Source organism: Oncorhynchus masou, chromosome 9 (genome assembly GCF_036934945.1).
Source record: "Oncorhynchus masou masou isolate Uvic2021 chromosome 9, UVic_Omas_1.1, whole genome shotgun sequence".
Classification (NCBI taxonomy): domain Eukaryota; kingdom Metazoa; phylum Chordata; class Actinopteri; order Salmoniformes; family Salmonidae; genus Oncorhynchus; species Oncorhynchus masou.
The window spans coordinates 1,960,871-1,986,674 of NC_088220.1; the positions used below are offsets into that span (position 1 = coordinate 1,960,871).

Genomic DNA, 25,804 nt, shown 5'->3' on the forward strand with positions numbered 1-25,804 from the left:
AAAATCGAGCACACAGCAATGAAATCTCCAAAGGCAGTAGAATGGCCTTGCTGAAGAGTCATAGGATGCCACCTTTCAAACGATTCAGTCAGTCACATTTCTGCTCTGTTGTGGCTGCCCCGGTCTACTGTAGGTGCGGTTATTGTGGAGTGGAGACGTCTAGGAGCAACAATGGCTCAGCTGCTGAAGTAATACGCCGCCACACATGCTCACAGAATGGGACCGCAGAGTGCTGAAGCCCGTTAAAATTGTCTGTACTCACTCTGTTGCAACACTCACTTCAGAGATCCAAACTGCCTCTGGAGCAACGTCAGCACAAGAACTGTTTTGTTCGGAGCTCCATGGCCGAGCCGCCACACACACAGAAAACGTTTGACCTCTGTTATATACCCTTTGTTGGCAATGACAAAGTATTGAGAAACTTTTGTTATTGACCAAATACTTATTTTCCACCATAATTTGCAAATAAATTCATAAAAAATCCTACAATGTGATTTTCTAGATTGTTTTCTAGATTGTTTTTCTTCTCATTTTGTCTGTCATAGTTGAAGTGTACCTATGATGAAAATTACAGGCCTCATCTTTTTAAGTGGGAGAACATGCACAATTGGTGGCTGACTAAATACTTTTTTTGCCACACTGTATATCCGCCATGTTGTCAACATTCGTCAGAATAGCATTATAAATATTCACTTACCTTTGATGAACTTCATCAGAATGCACTTCCAGGAATCCCAGTTCCACAAATGTTGGTTTTATTCGATAATGTACATTTGTCAAAATAGCTCCTTTTGTTAGCACGTTCAGTCCAGTGATCCACATTCATGAATCACGTTCACTAGTTTCTGACAACGTCAAAAATGTTCCGTTACGGTACGTAGAAACATGTCACAATGTATGGAATCATTCTTTAGGATGTTTTTAACATAAATCTTCAATAGTGTTCCAACCGGAGAATTCCTTTTGTTTTCAGAAAGGAAGTGGCACGCAGCTACCTTTCACATAGAGTCGACGGAAATGTTCCGAACCCCTTTGGTAGCACGAGAGGGGGCCAGAGATGATAATTCTCTTCCCTATGCTAGCGAGGATTTTGTAGTCCTCCCTCAATTCCTCAGATCGCCTAAAAAGTTTGTTAAACCCTACGTGAGAGACTATGGTGTCAATATTGGAGTAGTTTACCAGAATCATGGGCAGAGAGGGGGAGGTGAAATCATGGACACGGGCTCCTGGGTGACAGGGGACCTTGGTCGGTTCACAGATTGCAGGCTTGCTAAAAATCTCTCACCATCGAGCTTCACACAATGATGGTGGTCGTGGTGGAATCGGATGAGGACGTGACCTGCTGAACTGTAGTCGCCATAGGGGGTGCCACTGGGTTGACTGTTGGTATACATCCAGGATCCGTGCTGACTCCCGGGGCTCAAGCGGGGAAAAGCTGTTTTGTTTTTCTGCATCAGCTCTTCACAGATAGATGAAGGGTGGCCAGACTGCCTCTCTGATCTCCTACACCTTGCAAGTGTCCAGTCTCCTGCTGCGGAGTTGAGCTTAACGTCTGTCCGTTGGATTGGGACAGTTCAATACTGCCTGACTCATGGACAGCTTTGCTATAGGAGGAATTAAAACGAAGATTTGGTTTGCCTGCGTTACATCAAGGTTGGTGTACTTAGAATGCAGGTTATCCTTTTCTCTTATCCAAGCTAACAGCCAGAGAATCTGTTCCCCCCCATGATGCTTTAGGGCAGACAAACCCCTGTTCATTTTTCAGGTCTACCTTGTCTTAATTTGACCGACTTGCTCGAATCGGTGTTATGTAGCAAAAAAAAAATATATATATTTTTTTACATTGGATAAAAGTAGAGACTCAAGAAAATGGTATCATACACTGCAGTTGAGGAACACTGGGAAAGTAATTCTGCTTTGAAAGTTGATAAACTTGTAACCTCACTTTTAAGAAAATGACCCTTGAAAGTTTTGGTACCTACTGGAGAGCTCTTCTTTGTCTACACCCATACAGCATCGTTCACCCTCTTAAGCTTTAGCCCCACTCATCTCTTTAAGGATTCACAACAATGCTTTGTAGTCCGATTGGCCTTAAGTAAATTGAGTGTTTCACGCTCGGCGCGTACTGGACGCTCTGGCCAAAAAGTAAGGTTGATCAGAGCTTTGACCTAACAGCAGTCAAGCACCCAAGCTAATTAGCTACCGATGGCTAGCTTGCTAGCTATGTCCAGACACAAATGAGAGAACAATTCACTCTATCCATTTTACTCGCCCTTGCAGAGCTGATGAGGCTGTTTTCATTTTATCCAGAGTGTTGGTGACTGTAACTGTTTAATTACAACAATTTAATTACTCTTTTTTGTGTGTTTTTTTTTGCCAACGTTTATTGACCACCATATTCAACAGGTGTTGAGTGTTCGTAAGTTCATCAGTTATTCTGCACTCTGGCACATTCAGACGAGAGTGCTCTGAAATCGGAGTAGATCGCCAGAGCGAATTTAACAGCTACATCTATTGACAGTTGTTGCAGTGACATCATAAACATTCTATTGAGATATTTACTTGCACAGTGGAATATTTTGTTTAGAGATGTAGCTAGCTAGCTAGCTAGCTATACAATGAACAGAAATGCCAACTCATAACGTTACTACCCTGCATGAATCTGCAGGTAGCTAACCAACCAGGTTCAATGTTAGATAGCTACCATTAGGCTATAACTAGCAATGCAAATGGGTCTGAGATACAAATAATATTACTACACTGATCATACACGTAACGTTAACTAGCCAACCAGTTGTCATCTTTTCGACTCGTCTGCATATATGCAATCAAACGCCAGAATGTTCTCCGTCTCCTTAGCGATCATACTCGATTTCAAAACATGATCCTCCAGAAAGTGGAGAGCAACAATTTTGCAGTTCTACTACGTGATATCTTTATTAAAATCTGCGTTAGAAATGATTATCTACAGATACTGACCAGCTCATATTATAGACAGAAACGTGCTACATGGTAGACCAATCAGAACTCATCTCTCGGCATGTCCAGCCCACTTATTATCTCAGCCAATCAAGGCTAGCGGGAAGGTTGCTCTCTTTCTGTGGCTAAACCAACTAGGATAGTAATTTAGACTCATAAAGACTCAGTGATTTTGGGCCATTCTCAAAATGTTAAACGTGGGAAAAAAATCTAGCAGAATTGCATTTGATGACACACTCGAACCGGTGCACCTGGCACCTACTACCATACCCTGTTCAAAGGCACTTCAATCTTTTGTTTTGCCCATTCACCCTCTGAATGGCACACAAAAACAAATACTTGTTTCAATTGTCCCAAGGCTTTAAAAATCATTCTTTAACCTTTCTCCTCCCGTTCATCGACACTGATTTTATAAAGTGGATTTAACAGCCCGACATCAATAAGGGATCCTAGCTTTCACTTGGTCGGTCTGTTTTGGCAACTGTTTGAACAGCCTGTCTACTTTGTTCATGTTGAAATCAAGTGGCCTACCTTATGTCTCAGAAACAGACCAATTCCTTATATGTAGTGCTTTGGGAAAGTATTCAGACCCCATGACTTTCCACGTTATGTTACAGCCTTATTCTAAAATTGATTAAATAGTCCCCCCCCTCCCCATTAATCTACACACAATACCCCATAATGACAAAAAAAGACATTTTTGCAAATGTACATTTACATACGTTTTCAGACCCTTTACTCAGTACTTTGTCGAAGAACCTTTTGGCAGTGATTACAGCTTTTAGTCTGTTACAAGCTTGGCAAGAGTTTCTCCCCATTCTTCTCTGCAGATCCTCTCAAGCCCCTTCAGGTTGGATAGGGAGTGTCACTGCACAGCTGTTTTCAGGTCTCGCCAGAAATGTTCAAGTGCGGATTCTGGCTGGCCCATTCAAGGACATTCCGAGACTTATCCCGAAGCCACTCCTGTGTTTTCTTGTGCTTATGGGTCGTTGTCCTGTTGGCAGGTGATCCTTCACCCCAGTCTGTAGTCCTGAGGGCTCTGGAGCAGGTTTTCATCAAGGATCTCTCTTTACTTTGCGCTGTTCATCTTTCCCTTCATCCTGACTAGTCTCCCAGTCCCTGCCACTGAAAAACATCCCCACAACATGATGCTGCCACCACCATGCTTCACTGTAGTTTCCTCCAGAAATTACGCTTTGCATTCAGGCCAAAGAGTTCAATCTTGGTTTCATCAAACCAGAGAATCTTGTTTGTTATGGTCCTTTAGGTGATTTCGGCAAACTCCAAGCGGGCTGTCGTGCCTTTTACTGAGAAATGGCTACCGACTGGCCACTCTACCACAAAGACCTGATTGGTGGAGTGCTGCAGAGATGGTTGTCCTTCTGTAAGGTTCTCCCATCTCCACAGAGGAACTCGGGAGATGTTTGAGTGACCATCGGGTTCTTGGTCACCTCCCTGACTAAGGCCCTTCTCCCCTGATTGCTCAGTTTGGCCGGGCGGACAGCTTTAGGAAGAGCCTTGGTTGTTTCAAACTTCTTCTATTTAAGAATGATGGAGGCCACTGTTTTTCTTGGGGGAATGCAGAAATGTTTTGTTACCCTTCCCCAGATCTGTACCGTGACACAATACTGTCTCTGAGCTTTATGGACAATTCCTTCGACCTCATGGCTTGTTTTTTTACTCTGACATGCATTGTCAACTATGGGACCTTATATAGACAGGTGTGTGCCTTTCCAAGTCATGTCCAATCAATTGAATTTACCACAGGTGGACTCCCAAGTTGTAGAAATATCTCAAGGATGGTTATTGGAAACAAGATGCGCATGAGCTCATTTTCGATTCTCATAAGCAAAGGGTCTGAATACTTATGAAAATTAGGTATTTCAGTTTTCTTTCTAATAAAAAAAATGTCATTATTGGGTATTTTGTGTAGATTGAGGATTTTTATTTTATTTACTACATTTTAGAATAAGTCTGAACAAGGGGTCTGAACAAGGGGTCTGAACAAGGGGTCTGAACAAGGGGTCTGAACTAGGGGTCTGTTCATTATTCTTTGTAAAACAAAATTGAGTGTCATCAGTGATTCCACTGCTAAATTAATCACCATGTTGTGTATGTAGGTGTGAGTCTGACTGTTTCAGTTTACTAGGTGTGGTACACTGACCATGCTGTGTATGTAGGTGTGAGTCTGACTGTTTCAGTTTACTAGGTGTGGTACACTGACCATGCTGTGTACTGTATATAATCAGAACCCGACTGTCTCATCTCGCTCCTCTCTGAGATGGTGACAGTGAAACATTATGTTTGAGACTACAATGCTGTGCAGTTTGTATGTAGGTGTGAGTCTGACTGTTCCTGTGTTTGTTTGTCTGTCTAGGTGGCCAACCTGGCCTGCTCCATCTCTAATAATGAGGAGGGAGTCAAGCTGGTCCGTATGGCCGCTTCCCAGCTGGAGACACTCTGCCCCCAGGTACCTGCCGGTCTCTCTACCCTCTGTCTCTGGCCAGCTCTCCTCTCTCTGGCCAGCACTCCTCTCTCTGGCCAGCACTCCTCTCTCTGGCCAGCTCTCCTCTCTCTGGCCAGCTCTCCTTCCCTCCCCTCTCCCAACCTTCATTGCCTCTCAGCTCATCCCCAACCCCCAGCTCCATAGTCCTGCCAAGATGCCAACACTTCTCACCTCCAGCCCCCCGTTCCTAAACCCCTCCCCCTTCCCATATAACCTGCCGTCTTCACTTCCTCATCCAGCCCCCAGCCCCATATCCTGACAGCTTCACTGCCTCATCCCTCCTCCAGCCCCATATCCTGACAGCTCCACTGCCTCAGCCCTCCTCCAGCCCCATATCCTGACAGCTTCACTGACTCATCCCTCCTCCAGCCCCATAGCCTGACAGCTTCACTTCCTCATCCCTCCTCTAGCCCCATATCCTGACAGCTTCACTTCCTCATCCCTCCTCCAGCCCCATATCCTGACAGCTTCACTGACTCATCCCTCCTCCAGCCCCATAGCCTGACAGCTTCACTGACTCATCCCTCCTCCAGCCCCATATCCTGACAGCTTCACTTCCTCATCCAGCCTCCAGCCCCATATCCTGACAGCTTCACTTCCTCGTCCAACCTCCAAGTGTGTGTATGTTGGGGGGGGGGATCTGTGAGTGTGCTGGGTCTGAGAGGCTGATCTGGTCTTCAGATACATTACACATTCCTTATGCTAATCTACCTGCTGGTGTAACTCCTTATGCTAATCTAGCTGCTGTAGTAACTAATCTACTAATCTGGTAACTGGTGTGTGAATGCTCTGTAACAGGTGATTAACGCGGCCCTGGCTCTAGCTGCCAAGCCCAACAGTAAGGTTGCCCAGGACAACATGGACCTCTTCAAAGAGTCCTGGGAGAAACAGGTCCGCGTTCTCACTGACGCCGTCGACGACATCACCAGCATCGACGACTTCCTCTGTGTGTCTGGTAAGTAGGAAGGGGGCGGAGCTTTTCTTTCCAGGGTTCATCTCATTTTATATAAGTAATGAGGCTGGATGCTAGTTTACGGGCTCCTGACCAACTTTTTTCGGTCGTAAGAGACAGTAGCAGAAACATTATGTACAAAATGAGTGTTTTCGCATGGTTTCTAACTCATTTTGTACATAATGTTTCTGCTACCGTCTCATGACCGAAAAGAGCTTCTAGACATCAGAACAGCAACTACTCACCTCGAACTGGACAAAATATGTTGTTCTTTAATGAGTCCGACGCTAAGGAATATACTGTTTTGTCGAGACAAGGCCCAAATCCACGTCATCAGGCCAACGAGTCGGTAAACCACCACTACTCTCCGTGTTATTGGCCAACGAGGAGGTAAACCACCACTACTCTCCATGTTATTGGCCAACGAGGAGGTAAACCACCACTACTCTCCATGTTATTGGCCAACGAGGAGGTAAACCACCACTACTCTCCGTGTTATTGGCCAACGAGGAGGTAACCACCACTACTCTCCGTGTTATTGGCCAACGAGGAGGTAAACCACCACTACTCTCCGTGTTATTGGCCAACGAGGAGGTAAACCACCACTACTCTCCGTGTTATTGGCCAACGTGGAGGTACACCACCACTACTCTCCGTGTTATTGGCCAACGTGGAGGTAAACCACCACTACTCTTCGTGTTATTGGCCAACGAGGAGGTAAACCACCACTTTCCTCCGTGTTATTGGCCAACGAGGAGGTAAACCACCACTACTCTCCGTGTTATTGGCCAACGAGGAGGTAAACCTCCACTACTCTCCGTGTTATTGGCCAACGAGGAGGTAAACCACCACTACTCTCCGTGTTATTGGCCAACGAGTCGGTACACCACCACTACTCTCCGTGTTATTGGCCAACGAGTCGGTACACCACCACTACTCTCCGTGTTATTGGCCAACGAGGAGGTAAACCACCACTACTCTCCGTGTTATTGGCCAACGAGGAGGTAAACCACCACTACTCTCCGTGTTATTGGCCAACGAGGAGGTAAACCACCACTACTCTCCGTGTTATTGGCCAACGAGGAGGTAAACCACCACTACTCTCCGTGTTATTGGCCAACGAGGAGGTACACCACCACTACTCTCCGTGTTATTGGCCAACGAGGAGGTACACCACCACTACTCTCCGTGTTATTGGCCAACGAGGAGGTACACCACCACTACTCTCCGTGTTATTGGCCAACGAGGAGGTAAACCACCACTACTCTCCGTGTTATTGGCCAACGAGTCGGTACACCACCACTACTCTCCGTGTTATTGGCCAACGAGGAGGTAAACCACCACTACTCTCTGTGTTATTGGCCAACGCGGAGGTAAACCACCACTACTCTCCGTGTTATTGGCCAACGAGGAGGTAAACCACCTTCCCTCCGTGTTATTGGCCAACGAGGAGGTACACCACCACTACTCTCCGTGTTATTGGCCAACGAGGAGGTAAACCACCACTACTCTCCGTGTTATTGGCCAACGAGGAGGTAAACCACCACTACTCTCCGTGTTATTGGCCAACGAGGAGGTAAACCACCACTTTCCTCCGTGTTATTGGCCAACGAGGAGGTAAACCACCACTTTCCTCCGTGTTATTGGCCAACGAGGAGGTAAACCACCACTACTCTCCGTGTTATTGGCCAACGAGGAGGTAAACCACCACTTTCCTCCGTGTTATTGGCCAACGAGGAGGTAAACCACCACTACTCTCCGTGTTATTGGCCAACGAGGAGGTAAACCACCACTACTCTCCGTGTTATTGGCCAACGAGGAGGTACACCACCACTACTCTCCGTGTTATTGGCCAATGAGGAGGTAAACCACCACTACTCTCCGTGTTATTGGCCAACGAGGAGGTAAACCACCACTACTCTCCGTGTTATTGGCCAACTGGACGATCTACGATTAAGACGTGGCTGAACAATGACACAGATAATATAGAGCTGGCCTGCTTCTCCGTGCATCGGCAGGACAGAGCAGCTACGTCTGTTTTAGGCGAGGGTGTGTGTCTATTTGTCAGTAACTCCTGGTGCACAATATCTAATATTAAAGAAGCCTTGAGGTATTGCTCGCCTGAGGGTAGAGTACCTTATGATAAGCTGTAGACCACACTATCTACCAAGAGAGTTCTCATCTGTTATTCGCAGCCGTCTATTTGACACGTGTAACCAGAGGGGAAAATAACTCCATTTAACGAGGAGTCTAAATGAGAGGATGACTCCTCCATTTCACGAGGAGTCTAAATGAGAGGAGGACTCTTCCATTTTCTGTTGAGCTCCCTCTCCTGCTTCGTTATCTCCCCCCCCCCCATGTTTCTCTCTCGCCTTTGTCTGGTTTGTTTGTTAGCTCCCTCCCCCAGTGTTGATCCAGGGACAATGTTAACACATCATGGAGGATGAACATTTCCTGCTTCTGAACACCATTCCTGTTACCGCAGACGCTGCCTGTTGTAAACATCTGTGTCCTTGTAACGGCAGTGTGTAATCTTGTCTCGGATGAAGGTGGGAGAAAGCAATATTATTGTTGCTCGTCTTGGCAGACTTGTCCCCCCAAACAAATAGTTTCAGTAGGATTGTCCGATACCTATGGAGCAAATGTTTCTATATGATGAAACGTTGGTTGGTTTGTATCTTCCCTTCCAGAGAACCACATTCTGGAGGACGTGAACAAGTGTGTGATAGCGCTGCAGGAGAAGGATGTGGACGGGTTGGACCGCACGGCCGGCGCCATCCGTGGCCGCGCCGCCAGAGTGGTCCATGTGGTCACATGTGAGATGGACAACTATGAACCCGGAGTCTACACAGAGAAGGTTCTGGAGGCCACCAAGCTACTCACTAACACGGGTAACATATCTTTCTGTTATCACGTTTTCATTAACACTCTCCTCTGTGTGTCTGCTAGTATTTTCTTCATCCCTCTTCTATCCATCTCACATAGTTATACTGTCGCTCACCTTTTGCCGTTTGTCGTTCTGTATCTTTCTCTGTTGGTTTGTCTTTCCCTCTGTCTATACCAGTGGTACACGTATCAGATGGTAAGGGGGGGGGATCAGGGTATCAGATGGTAAGGGGTGGGGGGTCAGGGTATCAGATGGTAAGGGGTCAGGGTATCAGATGGTAAGGGGGGGGGGGGTCAGGGTATCAGATGGTAAGGGGTGGGGGGTCAGGGTATCAGATGGTAAGGGGTCAGGGTATCAGATGGTAAGGGGGGGGGGGGATCAGGGTATCAGATGGTAAGGGGGGGGATCAGGGTATCAGATGGTAAGGGGGGGTCAGGGTATCAGACTGTAAGGGGGGGTCAGGGTATCAGACTGTAAGGGGGGGGTCAGGGTATCAGACGGTAAGGGGGGGGGGGGTCAGGGTATCAGATGGTAAGGGGGTGGGGGGGTCAGGGTATCAGATGGTAAGGGGTGGGGGGTCAGGGTATCAGACTGTAAGGGGGGGGGGGTCAGGGTATCAGATGGTAAGGGGTGGGGGGGTCAGGGTATCAGATGGTAAGGGGGGGTGGGGGGTCAGGGTATCAGATGGTAAGGGGTGGGGGGTCAGGGTATCAGATGGTAAGGGGGTGGGGGGGGGTCAGGGTATCAGATGGTAAGGGGTGGGGGTCAGGGTATCAGATGGTAAGGGGTGGGGGGTCAGGGTATCAGATGGTAAGGGGTGGGGGGGTCAGGGTATCAGACTGTAAGGGGGGGTCAGGGTATCAGACGGTAAGGGGGGGGTCAGGGTATCAGATGGTAAGGGGGGTGGGGGGGTCAGGGTATCAGATGGTAAGGGGGGTGGGGGGTCAGGGTATCAGATGGTAAGGGGTGGGGGGTCAGGGTATCAGATGGTAAGGGGTGGGGGGGTCAGGGTATCAGATGGTAAGGGGTGGGGGGTCAGGGTATCAGATGGTAAGGGGTGGGGGGTCAGGGTATCAGACGGTAAGGGGGGGGGGTCAGGGTATCAGATGGTAAGGGGGGTGGGGGGGGTCAGGGTATCAGATGGTAAGGGGTGTGGGGGGTCAGGGTATCAGACGGTAAGGGGTGGTATCAGATGGTAAGGGGGGGGGGGTCAGGGTATCAGATGGTAAGGGGTGGGGGGTCAGGGTATCAGACGGTAAGGGGGGGGGGGGTCAGGGTATCAGACAATAAGGGGGTGGGGGGTCAGGGTATCAGATGGTAAGGGGTGGGGGGTCAGGGTATCAGATGGTAAGGGGTGGTATCAGATGGTAAGGGGTGGGGGGGTCAGGGTATCAGACGGTAAGGGGGGGGGTCAGGGTATCAGATGGTAAGGGGTGGTATCAGATGGTAAGGGGTGGGGGGGGGTCAGGGTATCAGATGGTAAGGGGGTGGGGTGGGTCAGGGTATCAGATGGTAAGGGGTGGTATCAGATGGTAAGGGGTGGGGGGTCAGGGTATCAGATGGTAAGGGGTGGTATCAGATGGTAAGGGGGGGGGGGGTCAGGGTATCAGATGGTAAGGGGTGGTATCAGATGGTAAGGGGGTGGGGGGGTCAGGGTATCAGATGGTAAGGGGTGGTATCAGATGGTAAGGGGTGGGGGGGGGGTCAGGGTATCAGATGGTAAGGGGTGGTATCAGATGGTAAGGGGTGGGGGGTCAGGGTATCAGATGGTAAAGGTGGGTGGGGGGGTCAGGGTATCAGATGGTAAAGGGGGTGGGGGGTCAGGGTATCAGATGGTAAGGGGTGGGGGGGTCAGGGTATCAGACGGTAAGGGGGGTGGGGGGTCAGGGTATCAGACGGTAAGGGGGGTGGGGGGGTCAGGGTATCAGATGGTAAGGGGGGTGGGGGGTCAGGGTATCAGACGGTAAGGGGGTGGGGGGGTCAGGGTATCAGATGGTAAGGGGGGTGGGGGGGGGTCAGGGTATCAGACGGTAAGGGGGGTGGGGGGTCAGGGTATCAGACGGTAAGGGGGGTGGGGGGGTCAGGGTATCAGGGTACGGTAAGGGGGTGGGGGGTCAGGGTATCAGACGGTAAGGGGGTGGGGGGTCAGGGTATCAGACGGTAAGGGGGGGGGGGGGTCAGGGTATCAGATGGTAAAGGGGGTGGGTCAGGGTATCAGACGGTAAGGGGGTGGGGGGTCAGGGTATCAGATGGTAAGGGGGTGGGGGGGTCAGGGTATCAGATGGAAAGGGGGTGGGGGGTCAGGGTATCAGACGGTAAGGGGGGTGGGGGGGTCAGGGTATCAGACGGTAAGGGGGGTGGGGGGGTCAGGGTATCAGATGGTAAAGGGGGGTGGGTCAGGGTATCAGACGGTAAGGGGGTGGGGGGTCAGGGTATCAGATGGTAAAAGGGGGTGGGTCAGGGTATCAGATGGTAAGGGGTGGGGGGGGGGGGTCAGGGTATCAGATGGTAAGGGGGTGGGGGGGTCAGGGTATCAGATGGTAAAGGGGGGGTCAGGCTAAACCAACCTTCTAATACTACTACAGATTTGACTGCTGGGTTGAGTTTCTCAATCACTGCTCCCTCCTATTCTCTCCTCTCTCTCGCTCCCTACATCCTCTCCTGCTCTCTCCTTACCTTGCCCCCCCCTTCCCATTCTCTTATCCCTCCCCCCTCTCACAACTTCCCATCATCCCCGTCTCCCATCGTGCGTCCCTCTCTTAAAACCATCTTTTAATTCTATGTAAAGCTGTCAGGTAGTAAGTGTATTGACGGGCACCATGTCCATAAAGTGTTCTATAATCACTACAGCTAGCTAGGCCATTAGCTATTCGATGGCCAATCTGCTTTGGTTTTCTTTCTCCCAGGATCAGAAGGCAACTGTCAGTCTTTGTTTATTTATTGGCAAGTCAGTTCAGCTGGCTGTGATCTAAAGAAAGAATCTCATTGATATTCATTGTAATTGTGGAGGCCTCTAGAAGTGTGTATGTGTTAGTTTTTATGTAACCCTTTGATGGTCTGTCACCTTGGGGTCTGTATCAAATGGTGGATTAGAGGGGTGACGCGGAACAGAGGCACCGTGGCTACAAATGAGCTCCCTGCACACACACATGGCACCCGCTTCCCTAGATGTGACTTGACATCCTTGATTCGGTCTTATGTAGAATCATTGGTTAAGAAGCAGAGACCGAGAGCTACAAAATGATATATCATACACTGCATTTTGAGGAAACAATGGGAAAGTAATTCTGCTTTGAAAGTTGATCAACTTGTAACCTCACTTTTGAGAAAATGGCCTTTGAATGTTTTGGTACACCGACTGGAGAGTTTTTTGTCTACACCCATTCAGCATTGTTTACACACTCTTAAGCTTTAGCCCCACCTGTCTCTAACGGTTGATCCGAGTGCTGTGTCTAACAGCAGTCAAGCACCCAAGCTAACTGGCTAACATTGGCTAGCTACTTCCAGACACATAATGAGAGAACACCTCACTCTGACATTTTACTCACCCAAGCAGAGCTGGTTAGGCTGTTTTCATGGCCATATTCAACGGGTGTTGAGCGTTCGTAAGCTCATCAGTTATTCTGCACTCAGGTACACTCAGACGAGAATGCTCTGAAATCGGAGTAGATGGCCAGATTTGAATTGACGAAATCACCCAAAATGGTTACTTGCATAGTGTGGTCTTTTGTTAACCTCTCTAGGGTATGTGGGACGATAGCGTCCCACCTCGTCAACTGCCAGTGAAACTGCAGGGCGCCAAATTCAAAACGACAGAAATCCCATAATTAAAATGTATCAAACATACATGTATTTTGCACCTTTTTAAAGATACACGTGTTGTAAATCCAGCCACAGTGTCCGATTTCAAAAAGGCTTTACGATGAAAGCAAACCAAACGATTATGTTAGGTTAGAGCCAAGTCACAGAAAAACACAGCCATTTTTCCAGCCAAAGAGAGGAGTCAAAAAGCAGAAATATAGATAAAATGAATCACTAACCTTTGATGATCTTCATCAGATGACACTCATAGGACTTCATGTTGCACAGTACATGTATGTTTTGTTCGGTAAAGTTCATATTTATATCCAAACGTCTGAGTTTACATTGGCGCGTTATGTTCAGTAGTTCCAAAACATCCGGTGATGTTGCAGAGAGCCACATCAATTTACAGAAACACTCATAATAAACATTGATAAAAGATACAACTATTATACATGGAATTTTAGATCCACTTCTCCTTAATGCAACCGCTGTGTCAGATTTCAATTTTTTTTAACGGAAAAAGCACACCATGCAATAATCTGAGTACAGCGCTCAGAGACCAAAACAACCCAAACAGATATCTGCCATGTTGTGTAGTCAACATGGCGGATATAGAAGTCAGAAATCATCAGAATGCACTGTCAGGAATCCCAGTTCCACAATAAATATTTTTGTTCGATAATGTCCATAATTTATGTCCAAATATCTCCTTTTTGTTCGCGTGTTCAGTACACAATCCAAACTCACGGCGCACGATCACTAGGAGCAGGCAAAAAGTCAAAGTTCTGTTACAGTCCGTAGAAACAAGTCAAACGATATATAGAATCAATCTTTAGTAATGTTCCAACCAGAGAATTCCTTTGTCTGTAGAATGCAATGGAACAGAGCTAACTAGAACGTGCACGCTCGAGACTGAGCTCATGGCTCTCTGGCAGACTTCTGACTCATTCCCCTCTCATTCGCCCCTTCTTTACAGTAGAAGCATCAACCGAGGTTCTAAAGATTGTTGACATCTAGTGGAAGCCTTAGGAAGTGCAATATGACCCCATTGGCAAAGAGTTGAAAAAACTACAAACTTCAGATTTCCCACCTCCTGGTTGGATTCTTTTTCAGGTTTTTGCCTGCCATATAAGTTCTGTAATACTCACAGACATCATTCAAACAATTCTAGAGACTTCAGTGTTTTCTATCCAAATCTACTAATTATATGCATATTCTAGCTTTTATAGCTGAGTAGCAGGCAGTTTAATTTGGGCACACTTTTCATCCAAAATTCTCAATGCTGCCTCCTACCCTAGAGAAGTTAAGACATACAGATAGCTAGCTAGCTAGGTAAACAGTGAACCATAATCCCAACTCATGTTACTACCCTGAATGAATCTGCAGGTAGCTAACCACCCAAATTCAATGTTAGCTAGCTAACGTTAGGCTATAACTAGCCAATCAAATGGCTCTGAAATACGAATAATAAGATCACACACGTAATGCTAACGAGCCAGCCAGCTAATGTTAGCTAGCTAACAGTATACTTTAACTTGAAATGAAAACGACTTTGTCAAAATTAGAAATGTGTAATATCTGAAAATGTACACTTTCTTACCCATATTTTTTTTTTTTATTTTACATTACTAGGCAAGTCAGTTAAGAGCAAATTCTTATTTTCAATGACGGCCTAGGAACAGTGGGTTAACTGCCTTGTTCAGGGGCAGAACAACAGATTTGTGCCTTGTCAGCTCGGGGGTTTGAACTTGCAACCTTTTGGTTACTAGTCCAATGCTCTAACCACTAGGCTACCCTGCCGCCCCCAAAATACTTAGTGGTTGCATGCTTCTCCCTGTCACGGATGTCATGGTTGTCCTTAGTTTGAAGATGTCATCCGGAGACGGGTGTTTTCTCCATCTCCTTAGCCATCATACTCTAATTCCACTGATTTCAAACCTCGGTCATCCAGAAAGTGGAGAGCAACACTGATGTAGTTCTACTACGTAATATCTTTATTAAAAGCTGCGTTGGAAAGGATTAACTGCACATGCTGACCAGCTCATATTACAGACAGAAACGTGCTACATGGACCAATCAGAACTCATCTCTCGGCATGTCCATCCCACTCATTATTTCAGCCAATCATGGCTAGCGGGAAGGTTCCTCCCTTTTTCTGTGGCTAAAACAACAAGGCTCATAATTTAACAATTGTATTAGTATTTACAGATGGAATACAAGTTTGTTATTAAGGCAACATGTTCCAGAATGCATTTCTGCCCAAAAACGAAATTTGAGAAGAAAAAAAGATTGTTCATGTGTCTTTAGTGTTAAGTAGTGATCCACAACATAATACCCCTAGTTTCCTGAAACGAGTCATGTGATCCACCACCTGGTTTGGTCGTATGCAGCAAAATTTGATATTGTTTTTTTACGTTGGATAAAAGTAGAGACTCAGAGCTACAAAATGGTATATCATACACTGCATTTGAGGAACAATGGGAAAGTAATTCTGCTTTGAAAGTTGAGGGCGAAAATAGCCCTTGAAAGTTTGGTACTGGAGAGATCTTCTTTGTCTACATCCATTCAGCATAGTTCACACCCTCTTAGACTTTAGCCACACCCATCTCTTTAAGGATTCACATGTGAGGCCATGTACTTAACATTGTGAGCAGTGTTGTGAACAACCACAGACTAAAAGTGGTGAAAGCTGTAGCCTACAATAAGGAACAACTCCGGTCTCGTCCTTGGCCTAGATTAAGTGTTAGCTCGGGGCTGGGTAGCCTGTTGTTAGCTAGGGGCTGGGTAGCCTGTTGTTAGCTAGGGGCTGGGTAGCCTGTTGTTAGCTAGGGGCTGGGTAGCCTGTTGTTAGCTAGGGGCTGGGTAGCCTGTTGTTAGCTAGGGGCTGGGTAGCCTGTTGTTAGCTAGGGGCTGGGTAGCCTGTTGTTAGCTAGGGGCTGGGTAGCCTGTTGTTAGCTAGGGGCTGGGTAGCCTGTTGTTAGCTAGGGGCTGGGTAGCCTGTTGTTAGCTCGGGGCTGGGTAGCCTGTTGTTAGCTAGGGGCTGGGTAGCCTGTTGTTAGCTCGGGCCTTGGTAGCCTGTTGTTAGCTCGGGCCTGGGTAGCCTGTTGTTAGCTCGAGGCTGGGTAGCCTGTTGTTAGCTCGGGGCTGGGTAGCCTGTTGTTAGCTCGGGGCTGGGTAGCCTGTTGTTAGCTCGGGGCTGGGTAGCCTGTTGTTAGCTCGGGGCTGGGTAGCCTGTTGTTAGCTCGGGGCTGGGTAGCCTGTTGTTAGCTCGGGGCTGGGTAGCCTGTTGTTAGCTCGGGGCTGGGTAGCCTGTTGTTAGCTAGGGGCTGGGTAGCCTGTTGTTAGCTAGGGGCTGGGTAGCCTGTTGTTAGCTGGGTTGTGTCAGACGTGCCGTTCTGTAGCATGGGATTTTCTGATATTTTCACGTTTATTTGCTGTGTACAGTCGATACTGCTGCATTGTGAGTTTGCGTGACATATTTCCATCCCTTCTTCCTGCCCCCTCCACCAGTCATGCCCAGGTTCACAGAGCAGGTGGAGGCAGCGGTTGAGGCTCTGAGTGCCGACCCCACCCTCCCTGTGGACGAGAACGAGTTCATTGATGCCTCTCGTCTGGTCTACGATGGAGTCCGCGACATCCGCAAGGCCGTGCTGATGATCCGGGTGAGTGTACGCGCTAGACAACTACGTAGTGCACTATTTAATGAGCCCTAACTCTCCTTAACTGCACTGTTGTCATGATCTTGTGAGTGTACACGCTAGACCACTACGTCGTGCGCTATTTAATGAGCCCTAACTCTCCTTAACTGCACTGTTGTCATGATCTTGTGAGTGTACACGCTAGACAACTGCATAGTGCACTATTTAATGAGCCCTAACTCTCCTTAACTGCACTGTTGTCATGATCTTTTGAGTGTACACGCTAGACCACTACGTAGTGCGCTATTTAATGAGCCCTAACTCTCCTTAACTGCACTGTTGTCATGATCTTGTGAGTGTACACGCTAGACCACTACGTAGTGCGCTATTTAATGAGCCCTAACTCTCCTTAACTGCACTGTTGTCATGATCTTGTGAGTGTACACACTGAAGACACCAACACTACATCGACCGTGCACTATTGATGTGCCCCTCCTTCACTTAAATGTCTTTGTCTCTCAATCGCCTATGGTCATGTCAGGGGTTGAAGTTTTTAATTTAGATATTTGTACCCTTTTACTCTCCTCGTTAATCCAACATTGTGAATGAGGAGAGGTGCACTGAGCTCCTCGTGTTTGTCTTGTCTCTGGTCCTCGTTAATCCAACATTGTGAATGAGGAGAGAGGTGCACTGAGCTCCTCGTGTTTGTCTTGTCTTCTCGCTGGTCTCTCTTGTCCTCCCCACTGTCAGTGGTAGATGCAGTTCTTTCATGTTTTGTACGTGCTGAGCATAGCAACGGCTTTAACATCGCTCACTTTTTTTTATTTTCTTTGAGTCAATGAAGCACCTATAACTCCTTGGAAGTCCCAGTTTAGATCCTTAATGTTATTTTATTTATTTTTTTACCATTTTAGGCCAGCAGGAACAAAGTGTTGTCTGAGAGCCCTGGTGTGTGAGCCCGTTTAGTGAATTAGGTTGTGAAGTGATGTGTGAGCTCAAATAGCTGATGCTCTGTGTACCGTAAATGTTCATTTCATGGGTGTGTTAGGGGAGGGGGGGGTGTCTACTAAGTGAACATACAGAATTGTTTTAAGATGGTCATACCAAGGGTAATTTAGCTATTTGATTTTGAATTTTTAGGTCGCTTTTGTCTGTTATTAAATTATTTGTTGAAATTGGCCTTTCTGTTCTTAACCCATTGAAACCATGATTTACACATGGAAAAACAGCCCAACATTTTTAATTAGTATATACTTAAATTGGAGTGAGCAGGACAGAGAGGGAGAGACAGGGAAAAACATGGGAGGGACAGCGGCTGAGAGAGAAAAAGAGAAAGAGAGCTGGAGCGCCAATCTTGTTATCCTGATTGATTGTGGTGCTGGCTAGGGCTGTTACGGTGACCATATTACCGTCATGCCCGTTAGGAAAAATTCCCTTCACCATTGAAGCACTGTCATCTCTTATGCACTCAGGACATTTGCTGGTCATACCTTAACCATCTGGGCCAAAGGGCCTGGTACTCGGGGCTCTATTGTCCCTCCATCAGGTCCTAAAGGGCCTGGTACTCGGGGCTCTATTGTCCCTCCATCAGGTCCCAATGGCCTGGTACTCGGGGCTCTATTGTCCCTCCATCAGGTCCCAATGGCCTGGTACTCAGGGCTCTATTGTCCCTCCATCAGGTCCTAATGGCCTGGTACTCGGGGCTCTAGTGTCCCTCCATCAGGTCCTACTGGCCTGGTACTCAGGGCTCTATTGTCCCCCCCATCAGGTCCCAATGGCCTGGTACTCGGGGCTCTATTGTCCCTCCATCAGGTCCTAATGGCCTGGTACTCAGGGCTCTATTGTCCCCCCATCAGGTTCTACTGGCCTGGTACTCGGGGGTCTATTGTCCCTCCATCAGGTCCCAATGGCCTGGTACTCAGGGCTCTATTGTCCCCCCATCAGGTTCTACTGGCCTGGTACTCAGGGCTCTATTGTCCCTCCATCAGGTCCCAATGGCCTGGTACTCAGGGCTCTATTGTCCCTCCATCAGGTCCCAATGGCCTGGTACTCAGGGCTCTATTGTCCCTCCATCAGGTTCTACTGGCCTGGTATTCGGGGCTCTATTGTCCCTCCATCAGGTCCCAATGGCCTGGTACTCAAGGCTCTATTGTCCCTCCATCAGGTCCCAATGGCCTGGTACTCAGGGCTCTATTGTCCCTCCATCAGGTCCCAATGGCCTGGTACTCAGGGCTCTATTGTCCCTCCATCAGGTTCTACTGGCCTGGTACTCGGGGCTCTATTGTCCCTCCATCAGGTCCCAATGGCCTGGTATTCGGGGCTCTATTGTCCCTCCATCAGGTCCCAATGGCCTGGTACTCAGGGCTCTATTGTCCCCCCATCAGGTTCTACTGGCCTGGTACTCAGGGCTCTATTGTCCCTCCATCAGGTCCTAATGGCCTGGTACTCGGGGCTCTATTGTCCCCCCATCAGGTTCTACTGGCCTGGTACTCAGGGCTCTATTGTCTAATCATTCTGACATCAATACAATCTAAAATCACACCAAATAGTCTCGCCGGGCTGCCCGGTAGCCATTTCATATGCACAGTTGCTCTTTAATGGGAAAAATATCCTTTCTATTTCATTTAGCTAAGTTGAATTCTACTTAGAATAAAGTAATGGCAGGGGATTATACACCGTATATCTAGTCAGCTAAATGAACAACCTACAGTCTATAGCCAGATAACATACAGTATCTAGTCAGCTAAATGAACAACCTACAGTCTATAGCCAGATAACATACAGTATCTAGTCAGCTAAATGAACAACCTACAGTCTATAGCCAGATAACATACAGTATCTAGTCAGCTAAATGAACAACCTACAGTCTATAGCCAGATAACATACAGTATCTAGTCAGCTAAATGAACAACCTACAGTCTATAGCCAGATAACATACAGTATCTAGTCAGCTAAATGAACAACCTACAGTCTATAGCCAGATAACATACAGTATCTAGTCAGATAAATGAACAACCTACAGTCTATCAGGTATTTATTGTGATGGTGTGTCTTGAATGAATCTATTGACTTTATTAATGTTGATGTTCCAAAAGCACTTCAGCAGCTTGACTGTCTGGAGATGCTGAACTAGTTTGTTCCTTAACGTCCCCAACTGGGGGATCGAACCGTGTGTTAAGTCCTAGGATTGATGAGAAGCCTTGTTACTTATGAGTCTACTGTCTGGTTCAGTTGACCCATCGAACATCCCATCTAGCAGAAGAACACTGGTGGTCCACAGATCTTTGTTCATGGTAAAAAAAAAAAAAAGGTTCACACAGGGTCCTCTGGTGTTATAGACTGCTCTGATCAGAGGTTCACACAGGGTCCTCTGGTGTTATAGACTGCTCTGATCAGAGGTTCACACAGGGTCCTCTGGTGTTATAGACTGCTCTGATCAGAGGTTCACACAGGGTCCTCTGGTGTTATAGACTGCTCTGATCAGAGGTTCACACAGGGTCCTCTGGTGTTATTGACTGCTCTGATCAGAGGTTCACACAGGGTCCTCTGGTGTTATTGACTGCTCTGATCAGAGGTTCACACAGGGTCCTCTGGTGTTATAGACTGCTCTGATCAGAGGTTCACACAGGGTCCTCTGGTGTTATTGACTGCTCTGAACAGAGGTTCACACAGGGTCCTCTGGTGTTATAGACTTATAGACACTATTATTATTATTATCACTATTATTATTATTATTATTATCACTTATTATTATTATTGCAGCCCTCTTCCTGTTGTTCGTCATTGCTTTCAAAATAACTTGTGTGTAAAAAAATAAGAATTTAATTTTGTAATTATTATTATCATTTATTATTCATATTACTATTACCATTATTATTTATTATTATTATTATTATTATTATTTTTATTTTATTTATTATTATTACCATTATTACTATTATTATTATTATTATTTTTAAATTATTATCACCATTATTACTATTATTATTATTATTATTATTATTATTATTACTATTATTATTATTATTATTACTATTATTATTATTATTATTATTATTATTATTATTATTACCATTATTATTATTATTACCATTAATATTATTATTATTACCATTAATATTATTATTATTACCATTAATATTATTATTATTACCATTAATATTATTATTATTACCATTAATATTATTATTATTATTATTTGTTTATTTTTTTCAATGATTGTGAGAATTCAAAATGACAATGAATTTTAGCTATATAGTTTTTTTTTTAGAAAATGAACACAGCATTAGCCGTGGAGAAATGTGGAGGACATTGGCTTTTTGTTTGAGTAAATGAACACAGCATTAGCCGTGGAGAAATGTGGAGGACATTGGCTTTTTGTTTGAGTAAATGAACACAGCATTAGCCATGGAGAAATGTGGAGGACATTGGCTTTTTGTTTGAGTAAATGAACACAGCATTAGCCATGGAGAAATGTGGAGGACATTGGCTTTTTGGTTGAGTAAATGAACACAGCATTAGCCATGGAGAAATGTGGAGGACATTTGGCTTAAGTTATTATTATTATTTTTATTATTTTTAAATCTACACCGCCGAGATGGGGCCAACTGTGCCCACTGCCACCCACGCCCACCACTTAAGGCTCTTTTTGATCTGCAAAAACCCTTACGACCACACCACATGTACTCTGCTACACTCTGACCTGGACTGGTGGTTTAGATGATCATGCATACATATACCCACACACACACATACAGTACAGTACATACACTCTGACCTGGACGGGTGGTTTAGATTGGTCTTTATAACCCACTGTTACAAGAGATACTTACTGTACGTACATGCATACTGTACATACTGGACGTAATACTTACTGTACGTACATACTGCGCATACGTACATACTGTGCGTGCATGCATGCATACGTACATACTGTGCGTGCATGCATGCATACATACGTACATAATGTGCATGCATGCATGCATACATACGTACATACTATGCATGCATACATACATACTGTGCATGCATGCATGAATGAGAAAGGTTTCATGTCTGACTCACACAGTCCCACAGAACATGAAAGACCAAATCAGACATACTGAACTCTGTCACTCTTTGAAACAACAGTTCCAACAGTCATACACACACACACACACACACACACACACACACACACACACAGACACACACAGACACAGACACAGACACACACAGACACACACACACACACACACACACACCCAAGCCCAGGCAGTGGCTACTCAGTTACCAGAGAGATGTGTGGTTCTGGGGCTATGTAAAGTGGAGCTACTCCCAGGCAGTTCTGTGTCGTTCATAACCCGCGGCCAATGTCCCCTGCCTGGGGTGTCTGACAGGCCTCCCTCCTGGGTATAGTATGTCACTGGACTGGTAGAGAGGGAGGAAGAGGAACAGTCCAGTGACTGACAGGCTGAGGGAACCGTTACAGTAGGTAGAGAGGGAGGAAGAGGAACAGTCCAGTGACTGACAGGCTGAGGAACCGTTACAGTAGGTAGAGAGGGAGGAAGAGGAACAGTCCAGTGACTGACAGGCTGAGGGAACCGTTACAGTAGGTAGAGAGGGAGGAAGAGGAACAGTCCAGTGACTGACAGGCTGAGGGAACCGTTACAGTAGGTAGAGAGGGAGGAAGAGGAACAGTCCAGTGACTGACAGGCTGAGGGAACCGTTACAGTAGGTAGAGAGGGAGGAAGAGGAACAGTCCAGTGACTGACAGGCTGAGGGAACCGTTACAGTAGGTAGAGAGGGAGGAAGAGGAACAGTCCAGTGACTGACAGGCTGAGGGAACCGTTACAGTAGGTAGAGAGGGAGGAAGAGGAACAGTCCAGTGACTGACAGGCTGAGGGAACCGTTACAGTAGGTAGAGAGGGAGGAAGAGGAACAGTCCAGTGACTGACAGGCTGAGGGAACCGTTACAGTAGGTAGAGCGGGAGGAAGAGGAACAGTCCAGTGACTGACAGGCTGAGGGAACCGTTACAGTAGGTAGAGCGGGAGGAAGAGGAACAGTCCAGTGACTGACAGGCTGAGGGAACCGTTACAGTAGGTAGAGAGGGAGGAAGAGGAACAGTCCAGTGACTGACAGGCTGAGGGAACCGTTACAGTAGGTAGAGAGGGAGGAAGAGGAACAGTCCAGTGACTGACAGGCTGAGGGAACCGTTACAGTAGGTAGAGAGGGAGGAAGAGGAACAGTCCAGTGACTGACAGGCTGAGGGAACCGTTACAGTAGGTAGAGAGGGAGGAAGAGGAACAGTCCAGTGACTGACAGGCTGAGGGAACCGTTACAGTAGGTAGAGAGGGAGGAAGAGGAACAGTCCAGTGACTGACAGGCTGAGGGAACCATTACAGTAGGTAGAGAGGGAGGAAGAGGAACAGTCCAGTGACTGACTGACAGGCTGAGGGAACCATTACAGTAGGTAGAGAGGGAGGAAGAGGAACAGTCCAGTGACTGACAGGCTGAGGGAACCATTACAGTAGGTAGAGAGGGAGGAAGAGGAACATTCCAGTGGCTGACAGGCTGAGGGAACCGTTACAGTAGGTAGAGAGGGAGGAAGAGGAACAGTCCAGTGACTGACAGGCTGAGGGAACCGTTACAGTAGGTAGAGAGGGAGGAAGAGGAACAGTCCAGTGACTGACAGGCTGAGGGAACCGTTACAGTAGGTAGAGAGGGAGGAAGAGGAACAGTCCAGTGACTGACAGGCTGAGGGAACCGTTACAGTAGGTAGAGAGAGAGGAAGAGGAACAGTCCAGTGACTGACAGGCTGAGGGAACCGTTACAGTAGGTAGAGAGGGAGGAAGAGGAACAGTCCAGTGACTGACAGGCTGAGGGCAGGAGGGAGAGAGGATCATTCCAGGGTTACCTGGACATTTACAGTAGCTACTCTCTCTCCTCTGTAGACCAGGGCCTTTCCGGAAGCAGCATAGGGTGAAGATCTCACATCTCCTTGTATTTCAGTGTAGGAGGTGGTCTACTGGTCCACTGTCAGGAGGTGGAGTCAACTGTCAAAAAGAAATGAAGGCTATCGTTGGTTGTCACTGTCAATTAACGTGGGTGGTCTAGTCCGTTTTACCGGTCCCGCTAGTGTGGAGGAAGACATTTCATCTAAATACCTACAAGATGAGGTTTAGACTTAACTAGGCCATGCCTGTGGTGTGTGTGTGGCAACCCTCCAACATCCACAGATAGATGGACTCACTCATCTAGTGAACCAACATCTCTATATATTCCATGGTTAGTGGGTCGAGGTGAGACCGTGATATTCCATGGTTAGTGTGCCGAGGTGAGACCGTGATATTCCATGGTTAGTGGGTCGAGGTGAGACCGTGATATTCCATGGTTAGTGGGTCGAGGTGAGACCGTGATATTCCATGGTTAGTGGGTCGAGGTGAGACCGTGATATTCCATGGTTAGTGGGTCGAGGTGAGACCGTGATATTCCATGGTTAGTGTGCCGAGGTGAGACCGTGATATTCCATGGTTAGTGGGTCGAGGTGAGACCTTGATATTCCATGGTTAGTGTGCCGAGGTGAGACCTTGATATTCCATGGTTAGTGGGTCGAGGTGAGACCTTGATATTCCATGGTTCGTGGGTCGAGGTGAGACCGTGATATTCCATGGATAGTGGGATGGTGGGTCGAGGTGAGACCTTGTGATTATGTTTTAGACTTTGAGGGATCTGAGTCATTACCCGTGGAAGATATCAAGACAGACTGATAAGGGATGTGTGTAGACAGTTAGATAAGCACGAAGTGAGTTACTGCGCCGGAGAGAGAATGCCCCCTTATCACATTCACATTCTTTCCTTCCCTCTCTCTCCTTCCCTCGCTCTCCTCTCTCTCCTCTCTCTCCTTCCCTCTCTCTCCTTCCCTCTCTCTCCTCTCTCTCCTTCCCTCTCTCTCCTCTCTCCTTCCCTCGCTCTCCTCTCTCTCCTTCCCTCGCTCTCCTCTCTCTCCTTCCCTCGCTCTCCTCTCTCTCCTTCCCTCGCTCTCCTCTCTCTCCTTCCCTCGCTCTCCTTTCTCTCCTTCCCTCGCTCTCCTTTCTCTCCTTCCCTCGCTCTCCTTTCTCTCCTTCCCCTCGCTCTCCTCTCTCTCCTTCCCTCGCTCTCCTCTCTCTCCTTCCCTCGCCTCCTCTCTCTCCTTCCCCTCGCTCTCCTCTCTCTCCTTCCCTCGCTCTCCTCTCTCTCCCTTCCCTCGCTCTCCTCTCTCTCCTTCCCTCGCTCTCCTCTCTCTCCTTCCCTCGCTCTCCTCTCTCTCCTTCCCTCGCTCTCCTCTCTCTCCTTCCCTCGCTCTCCTCTCTCTCCTTCCCTCGCTCTCCTCTCTCTCCTTCCCTCGCTCTCCTCTCTCTCCTTCCTTCCCTCGCTCTCCTCTCTCTCCTTCCCTCGCTCTCCTCTCTCTCCTTCCCTCGCTCTCCTCTCTCTCCTTCCCTCGCTCTCCTCTCTCTCCTTCCCTCGCCCTCTTTCCTTCTCTCGCCCTCTTTCGCCCTCTTTCCTTCTCTCGCCCTCTTTCCTTCTCTCGCCCTTCTCTCGCCCTCTTTCCTTCTCTCGCCCTTCTCTCGCCCTTCTCTCGCCCTCTTTCCTTCTCTCGCCCTCTTTCCTTCTCTCGCACTCTTTCCTTCTCTCGCCCTCTTTCCTTCTCTCGCGCTCTGCCCTCTTTCCTTCCATATCACAACCGCCAAATGGTTTTTCTTGTCTATCAGTTTTCCCTTAAAGCAAGTCCTTGCTAACTTCATGTCAGCCATACTAACACAGGAGGAGATGTCTGTTGCACATTTGTCATTCAGGAAGGGAGAGATGTTTGGCATTCAGGAAGGGAGAGATGTTTGGCATTCAGGAAGGGAGAGATGTTTGGCATTCAGGAAGGGAGAGATGTTTGGCATTCAGGAAGGGAGAGATGTTTGGCATTCAGGAATGGAGAGATGTTTGGCATTCAGGAAGGGAGAGATGTTTGGCATTCAGGAAGGGAGAGATGTTTGGCATTCAGGAAGGGAGAGATGTTTGGCATTCA

The 25,804-nt window shown here is 47.3% G+C and overlaps 1 protein-coding gene across 2 annotated transcripts in view; it reads left to right on the top strand.

Annotated features, from left to right (window-relative positions):
- LOC135545435 (catenin alpha-1) overlaps positions 1-25,804 on the top strand; it is a 239,827-nt gene that overhangs the window by 143,343 nt on the left and 70,680 nt on the right. For both annotated transcript variants that reach the window (XM_064973045.1, XM_064973044.1), the window contains exons 11-14: positions 5,357-5,449; positions 6,284-6,440; positions 9,128-9,328; positions 16,639-16,790. In XM_064973045.1, the coding sequence (XP_064829117.1) occupies positions 5,357-5,449; positions 6,284-6,440; positions 9,128-9,328; positions 16,639-16,790 (603 nt within the window). The remainder of the gene's footprint in view (positions 1-5,356; positions 5,450-6,283; positions 6,441-9,127; positions 9,329-16,638; positions 16,791-25,804) is intronic.